Below are 8223 nucleotides of genomic sequence, written 5' to 3' on the forward strand. Positions count from 1 at the left end.
AGCCAGCATGGGAATGTCAGAGAAATCAGCCAGGCAACCCATTTTCAATTGCTGTAGGAACAGTCTCCCCTCACTCCCCCTGCCTCCTTCTCCCCCTCCCTGGGCTTCTGAAAGCCACTTTTTCCTATGGCTGACCAACCCTCTCCCCCTCCCTCATCCAGAGAAAATAGATCAGGCAATCCATCCTTTGTCCAATGAATCGGCCATTCCTTGGACAAGAGGCTGCTCCTGCCTCCCTCCCTCCCTCATGAGCTGACTGGACCTGCATTCCTCTTTCCCCTCCTCATGCTCAAATCAGCTACCCCAAATAAAAACCCAAGGCTTCCTCCTTCCCTTACCCTCTCCCCAGTCCCTGCGTCTGGTTGGAACACACCTACCCTGCTGTTTGCGCCAGTCAATGCCAGCTTCTGGTTCACTGCATGAGGTCCTGCGTGCAATGTGGAAGCCACAAAGAAAGTAAGCAAGCACACCGTGATACAGATAGACTTGAGACTGCACATGTGAGGACTCATTTCCAAGTCAGTGGCCCCAAACTCCAATTGTCCTGAGTCCTAGAGATGTGTGACTTGGGTCAGGCACGAGTGACACAAACACGTGTTTGGCAACTCTGACTCAAATTAATTGACTCAAGTTCCCATCCCCAGTGAGCTGAAACTTTGGAATGGCCACAACTTCTGCAGCAGTCAATGAGGAATCAGGTTAGAACTGCCAAGACTCTGCAGCGGTCACAGTCACTGACACCCTGTGAAGCTTGAGTAACTTTCTGTAGATTTGGGCCAGAGAAACGTATGTTGCTCATGAAATTCCTAGATACAGTGAATCTAAAATGCAGTTGGAAGATGAAAACATCTATGGGTAAAAGGGAAGAACTGAGGCCCAAGGTTTGGGGACAGCTCTTGGGTCACACACAAACATCAGCAGAGCAAGTGTGGTAGCAATTCCTACCATAGTGTTTCAAACAGGTGTTTCCAAATATATTGCAATGTTGAGATTGTTCCTACATTGTAGGGTTGGCTTGTGATTCATTCCTTGAAAGTGCAAGTAATTTGGGTTGTTTAAATGGCTTTTGCTTGATTACCCCCAACTAGATCATCCCAGACAGATACAAATGAAAATTTTTTTTAATTATTTAGAAAATAGTAAAACAAGATTCAGTCCAAAATCTTCAGGCTACATTTGCAAGCAGTAAAAGAGGAGAAAAATATTTGAGTATACTTAGAGAAACTACTAATATACTGACATATTTCTAGACGCATCATATTATATATTTAATATTTTCTCCTAATTAACTGTTCCCTGTTGTTCAGCTCAGGCTTCAGTGCAATAATATAACATTTGGGGAAGAAGATACAACCCAACAAGCCAGCACTGGAGGCTAAGATGGAGAAGATCTCCACAGCTACTGTGAATTTTCCCTTGGTGCTTGTGTAGGTTGGTACAAAGGATAACCAAACACTGCAAAAGACCAACATGCTGAATGTGATGAACTTGGCTTCGTTGAAACTGTCTGGCAACTTTCTAGCAAGGAAAGCCACCATGAAACTGATCACCGCTAGGAAGCCCATGTAGCCCAGGACACAGTAAAACATGCTCACAGACCCCTCATTACATTCTAGTATGATTGCTGCACTCATTGAGTACATGTCAGTGTCTGGGAATGGAGGAGAAGTTGCCAGCCACAGAACACAAATGACAACTTGGATAAGGGAGCAATAAAGGACCACAGAATAGGACATCCTTGCCCCCACCCATTTCCGCATCCTGCTTCCTGGTTTGGTAGCCATGAATGCCAAAACAACAGTGAAGGTTTTTGCTAGCACACAAGAAACAGCCACCGAGAAGATGATGCCAAAAGCAGTTTGTCGGAGGAGACATACCGCCTTCTGAGGCTGGCCAATGAATAGCAACGCAGTAAGGAAACAGAGTAGGAGGGAGTTTAGCAGAATGTAGGTGAGGTTCCGGTTGTTGGCTTTCACAATAGGGGTGCTGTGGTGCTTCACAAACGTTCCAAGTACCAAAGCTGTGGATACGGAAAAGGAAACAGATATAATAGCTAAACCAATTCCCAAAGGTTCTCCGTAAGACAGGAAGTGTATATCCTTGGCAATGCATAAATCCCGGTTCTTGTTTGGATAGTGAACTTGTGGGCACTTGAAACAGTCATCTGCGTCTGAAAAGTGAAAAGGTTTTGTCTCAATTTGCTCAAGCAATGGTCTATTATCCAATAATATGAGAGAATTATGATCGTGATGGATGACAGAAAGGAGGGGGCTTGATAACATACTGGTAGGGGTTTCTTTTTGTTGTTGTGTGCTTTTGTGAGAAAGGAATAAAACACAAAACACCACCTTTTTGATGTTAAAATATCTGAATAAAACCTTTAAAATACTCTATAAAAAAAGTTAGACACTAACTAAGGGCACAATTGAGAGAAGAACTTGGGCCCAGAAGGGTTCAAAATGTGCCGTAAAGCACATTTGCACTTCCTCACAAGCAAGCTGGAGGTGCTGTGGCACACAGAGGCTGAATTCAGCCTCCGTGGTGGCTTGAGCGACAAGCCTTGACAAGGCTCTGGGATGGGCAGGAAGGAGGCAAGAGGGAGACATTCCAGGGTCGGGGAGGGCGGGCAATGTGCGGCCCCAGGGGCAAGCGGGTGGGGATCAGGAGGCGGGGCAAGGAGCCGGCAGTTATGCTGGATCCAAATCCCTGTTCCCGGGGAGGTTGGAGGGGCTTCAAGCCGCTCCACTCTCCTTGGACTTGTTCCACCTCTGGAGGTGGTGCAGGCCTGAGGAGACCCATAGGGACCAGAGTGCCTTACCCAGGGATAAGGGGAAAAGTTTCCCCTTGCCTCTGGCTGAGCCAATTCTGGCCCGTATCCTGTGGTGGATACAGCACAAGCCTTTTGGCTTGCCTGTTCAAGTGTCGAGTAGGATTGCGCCTTAACTGCTCAGCCTGTTAATTTAAATATCACTGAATATTCAAGTAGACAGATAACTTTTCAATCAGAATCTCAAGGTCAATAAAGCAAATGCTGTAGAAAAAGATTGTCAGTGTTCTACTATGGGTGTCTCTAAACTTTTCGGCGGAAGGGCCGTATCAAATATCTGGCAGTGTCAAGGGCCGGAAAAAAAAATTAATATAAAATTAAAATAAATACATTAGAGATTGAACTTAGATGAATGAATAAATGAATGGGCTCAAATGTCCAGGACTTCTCCAAGCACCAACACAGCCCAAGAAATAAAACACACACCTAAATGGGTCCCCATTCCTCCACCCCACAAGCACAATTCCAGTTGTGTTTGGTCAACTGGGCCAGAGGCCTCTCCAACCATACCATATGCTGTAGCCCTCAGTCTGATGTGGAAACTCTCAGACATCTTCCCTGAGGCTAGGAAATGGAGCTGCAACATGACATCTCTTACCTTTCTGGTTCGAAATCTTCCCTTCTGAGCATGGGATGCAATCGTAACAGCAAAATGGCTTCTCTTCTTGTTGTCTTCTGAAATAACCAGGGTGGCAGCTGGCAGTACACACAGAAAGGGGCAATGCCTGTTCGTAAATGGAAAAATGGAGTACCATTATGTAGAAAATGCATTTGAGGAATTTACATCACATTAGTCAATTGATGTTTGACCAAGTGGGCCAACTGGAGCTCAGGTGGGAAGCGATTGGAGACAGCAGGTGAGGAGATCTGCAGGTTCAGGACCTGCAGGGAGGTAAAACTGTAGGTCCCAAATCCGCAGATAAAGGGGCACCATATGTAATAAGACAAGTTAAAATTTTTCTTAGCCAAACAGTAAAATAGCAGGACATACACAATGAGTATTGAAAACCAAGTGCTTCTCCATTGAAATTCAAATTATGCATAAAAATGTGTGTTCATTCAACAGTGGGAGATTTTTTCCAATCACCTGGGGCAGCTCCTACCTGGTTAAAACTGCTGGGCCATATGATGGCATCATCATGAATGGTGAGTGCTTTGTCAGGGGGTGCTTGAGGATCCATCTGTCCAACTTTCACTCTCTGAAAGGACTGGTTTGGGAAAGTCACCCAGTTGATAATATCAAAGCCAGCTACCAGTTCCCCATTCTGATTAAATGAAATCTTGTCCCCAGCACTGTTGTTAAATGACACTCTCTTTAGAAAGTGGTGGAGCTGGATTAGAAAAGAAAGCTCAAAGAGTTTCCCTGAAGATGTCAATGGACAACATATTCAGCTACCCTTACACAGTGGAACTAGTGGTTGATCTAGCAAACTAACCTCAGGTGCCCAGGGCCTCATGCAAAAGTCTCATAAACCGCTATTTGGGATCGCTTATCCAGATATACCAGGAACAGAAATTGATTTCTTCTGTATACAAAATATATTCAATACTGCCAAGATATTCTTCATTAAATAGGCCATACAGCTGTAAAGTCCTGGACCCTATATTGTTCATGCTAGCAGTGTCTTTCTTATTCTCCAGGGGTTTGGACAGATTCAAAAGTATATGTATGGAGTGATTGCTCCATGGGATTTTCTAAATGTATGCTTTTTTTCTAGTAGGAGCAGAGCAGTGAGCATTTTTGTGGTGGTAAGAAAGAACAGGTGCTCCTGTACCCACAGAGAATCCATTCCAGGCTCCCCTGTGGATACAGAAACTGTGAATATGAGGGAACCTGATTCTTACTGTACTCCACTCCAACCACCCATCCCATACCCCTTGCCTTCCATTTCGTCATTACAAAGTACACATGTTTCTTGCTCTTACAGATGCTAGAATGTGACAAGCAGGCAGGGCCTGCATGCTAAGAAGGTTAACAGGAAGCAGGAAGCCTGCTTGCTTATAGAACATGGGAAGTAATGGGCATGGGGGCCCCATGGAGAGCTGCAGATAATGGAATCTACAGATTTGTGGATACGAGGTGGGGTGGATGCCCGTAATGCACTTATAGTATACCCCAAGAGATATGGGGTATACAATAATAATCTTCAATTTTTCTAGGTTGCAGACTATATCATTACTTTAAAGAAATGAAAATATACATGAAAGATCAACATGTAGTATATTGAACTTGTGAGAAGAATGAAGGTACAAAACTTCTCAAGAAACAATTTCCGGAAACACAGACCAGTGGGCCTGCACTGTATCCAGTGCAAGTTTCAGGCTGCTCATGGGTCAAGTCGAGGCAAGGGAAGGCTTTCCCCTTACCCCAGGGAGAGCCACAGCAGTCCAGTGGGGCTACTTGGATCTGCACCACCTAAAGAGGGGGTGCAAAACCAAGCAACCTGGGACTGCGTTGGGCCACTTGGGAAAGGACTAGGATCTGGCATAAGTGCCCCCTGGAATGTCCGCCGCCCACCCTTCCGCCATCCTGAAACGCCTCCCCCCACACCCACCCTCCACACCCCTCCCAACCCCTGCAGTGACAAAGCTCGGCTGATGAACCCTCTCAAGTAACAATCTCTGAATACTTTGAGACATGCGATTCCACCCACAGATATTGCCCTCTGCTGTATCTATAACCCATCAAACTATTACCTGCCATGGTTGGTGATCCTGAAATTTCATTTTTGCCCCAACTGCTGTTGCCTGGTGTTTAGGTTTGCTTGATTGCATGGCATTCAGCGCATGGGCCACAGCATAGACAGCGTTGTAGATGTTGTAGCTATGACCAGTCATGCTCATTTCAAAGAAAGCCCCAGGAAGGCTCTCCAGTTTCTCTTTCCCGGTGCATAGTGTCTCAGCTTCCTCACCACCAAATGTGCAGTCAAAAGCCTGTTCCCAGAAATCCCTCAAAAATTCATCTTCTGTGGTGGAGAAATGGTTTCTAGTTTGAAGGAAATTTTGGAATCCAAACACTTCCTTTGAGTGAACAGCAAAAGAAAGAGCACCACGAAGGACTTGTATGTCCCAACTCCTTTGGAAGTGCAGTGCTGTCAGCTCCATTTGGACTGTCATAATCCAGACTTTACCTTTGGGCTCTGCGGCCACAAATTCTAGTTCTGGTAAATGCAGCAACAATCGGAAATGTAATATATGTTCCTCATACACAAGCACTGCATTAGCCATGCTGCTCATTGAAATATGATATATTCTCGTCATCTGGTCCAGTAGGTGATAAAGCCTACCAAGAGAAATAGGCACTATTCTTTCTACAAAGGCAACACAGATTCCGCTCAGAGGATACATTTCAAGTACAGCCTGTACAAATCGGTGCCCATTGTCATCATTTGCAGCAAGGACCCCGATCCAGGTCCACTTGAAATGCAGGAGTAGTTGAAGAATTCCTTGATATAGGTAGGCTTCACTTGAAATCATCTGGTAGTAGGAAAGGGGTTCAGAGTTATCTCTCATCTGAGTTGAGCCATATGTAAACTACAAGAAATGGAAGTGGATGAGTGGGGAGGAGAGTGAAAAATAAAACTTATCTAAATGATTTGTAATGGTTTAAGAAACAGTTCCTAAATTATCATGGTTACCACACTTCCAATTGGTGTCTTTAGTAAATATTTAAGAACAAGGAGGATTCAACAAATATGTGACATCCTAGATTATACTCAACATGTCCTTTTCTGTTTCCAAATCACAAAGTCACATCTGGAATAAATTTAGACTTGAACATATCATTGCATTGCCGTGTTACACTCAGACATCCTACCTGTGGAATTTTGTAGATGGACAGGATGCTTGCCACATAGAGGGACGTTTCAGGGTATAGAGTTCCAATGACTGCTATTAAATTGTTCTGGATGCTGCACCTGTAGTTGGGGATAAACCTGTCCTGTGTAGAGAGAAGTTCCATTGTAGCCTGATAGGTCCACCAAGAAATGTGGTAATTGTCATAGATCCAGAAGCCCAAGGTGACATTTTTCAAGATCTGGAGGTTTGCATTGATCTCATTTACAGCAAATACCAAAGCCAGGATATGCTGGTAGTTCTTTGTTACTACACTACAATGAGAATCACATCCTGTATCACATGTCAATTTTGCACTTAACAAAGCCATTGCCATTGAGTTCCTCTTCACCAAGACATCTGCTTCAATAAATGAAATCATATCACTTTAATTTGTCTCTTTTATGATCAGACACAAAACAATGAATCAGGGGCAGATCCAGTGTCTTTGTTTTGTGTGTGTGTGTGTGTGTGTGTGTGTGTGTGTGTGTGTGTGTGTGTGTGTGTGTTTTGGGGGGGCGAGGGGGGAATGGGACCGTGAGCACTATCAACTCCAGAGCCTAGGTCAACCAGGCAGGTAGACCTGGGCTCCCACCTGGACTTTGAGTCTAGCTTTACTGGTTGGGTAGACCAGATGAACTTCTGTCCTCTGTGGCTGAGGTTTGCTGGATGAGTAGTCCTGGGCTCCCGCCCAGATTTGAAGCCCAGATCTACCTGCCAGGTAGACCTGGGCTCTCATTCTGCCTCTTCCAGGCTGGTAGACCTAGCTTTCTGGCTGTGTTAAAATCCTAGCAAGGCTAATTACCATCTGTAGAACTGACTTACTTGACAATTTGACATACACATGCACACAGACACACAGAGAGAAGAACAGAAAAAGACATTTTTCTCACAGTGATTCACCAATGACTGACTGACGGGGATGTTCATGGAAGTTTCCTCGCTCAGTAGCCATGAAGATGTGTGAGGTGATGCCACCAATGACCAGCTCACCAGGTTGCAAGTAGCTGCGAAGAGCTAAGAGAGGATCTCCAGTATTGCAGTTCACCACACTAGTTTTGCAGCTCACATGGGGCAACAGCAACAAGAGCAGCAAGACCTTTAATGCCACCATCCCGGATGCAAAGGTTTCCTGAAGGCAGAGATATCTTTGCTTCCAGGTCTTCCTAGAGACTCCAAGAGTACACCAGTCAGTGCCTGCTTTGATGGTCATTCCCTCATATTCTCATGTGGAGATCAGAAGGATGAAATCTTGCCTATCTTTTGGGCCTAGCCACAAATCTGCATTGTAGGAGGGATATTTCTATTTTCTGTTCGCCTGTAGTTGACTAGTGATCATTGACCCTCCGTCGGGTTTAAGAAGGAGCTGAAGTAATCACTGTCATTTTGATAATTACAGAAGGAGCAGTTCCACCTGTCCCTCTTCATCTTTTCTCTGAGGACTTGCTGAAGGAAACATGTTTGCCATCTGCAAACACAAGCCTTCTCCAAATCAGTCATGGGACAGAGGTCAATAGTTAGACTGCATGTGATTGAGCGACAAGAGAATGCTGCATCAAAAT

The 8223-nt window shown here is 44.8% G+C and overlaps 1 protein-coding gene across 1 annotated transcript; it reads right to left on the reverse strand.

The window, feature by feature from the left end:
- Positions 1 to 1268: 1268 nt before the first annotated feature.
- On the reverse strand, positions 1269 to 7775 carry LOC136653333 (vomeronasal type-2 receptor 26-like). The gene is made up of 6 exons (XM_066630243.1): positions 7555 to 7775; positions 6645 to 6936; positions 5525 to 6361; positions 3931 to 4158; positions 3426 to 3552; positions 1269 to 2170 (listed from the first exon to the last, which is right to left on the reverse strand). Exons 1-6 carry the CDS (start codon positions 7773 to 7775, stop codon positions 1269 to 1271), a joined length of 2607 nt encoding a protein of 868 aa, XP_066486340.1.
- Between the last annotated feature and the right edge of the window lie 448 nt (positions 7776 to 8223).

The sequence above is a fragment of the Tiliqua scincoides genome, chromosome 5 (assembly GCF_035046505.1).
Source record: "Tiliqua scincoides isolate rTilSci1 chromosome 5, rTilSci1.hap2, whole genome shotgun sequence".
Taxonomy (NCBI): Eukaryota; Metazoa; Chordata; class Lepidosauria; order Squamata; family Scincidae; genus Tiliqua; species Tiliqua scincoides.

What these genes read in the sequence shown, in the direction of transcription:
- LOC136653333 (XM_066630243.1), bottom strand. Translation starts at nt 7,775, where the DNA reads ATGGTGGCATTAAAGGTCTTGCTGCTCTTGTTGCTGTTGCCCCATGTG. An exon ending in AGGATCACCAACCATGGCAG is followed by an intron (nt 4,159 to 5,524) that starts GTAATAGTTTGA and finishes TTTCTAATCCAG; the next exon opens with CTCCACCACTTTCTAAAGAG. An exon ending in GGCCCAGCAGTTTTAACCAG is followed by an intron (nt 3,553 to 3,930) that starts GTAGGAGCTGCC and finishes ATTTACGAACAG; the next exon opens with GCATTGCCCCTTTCTGTGTG.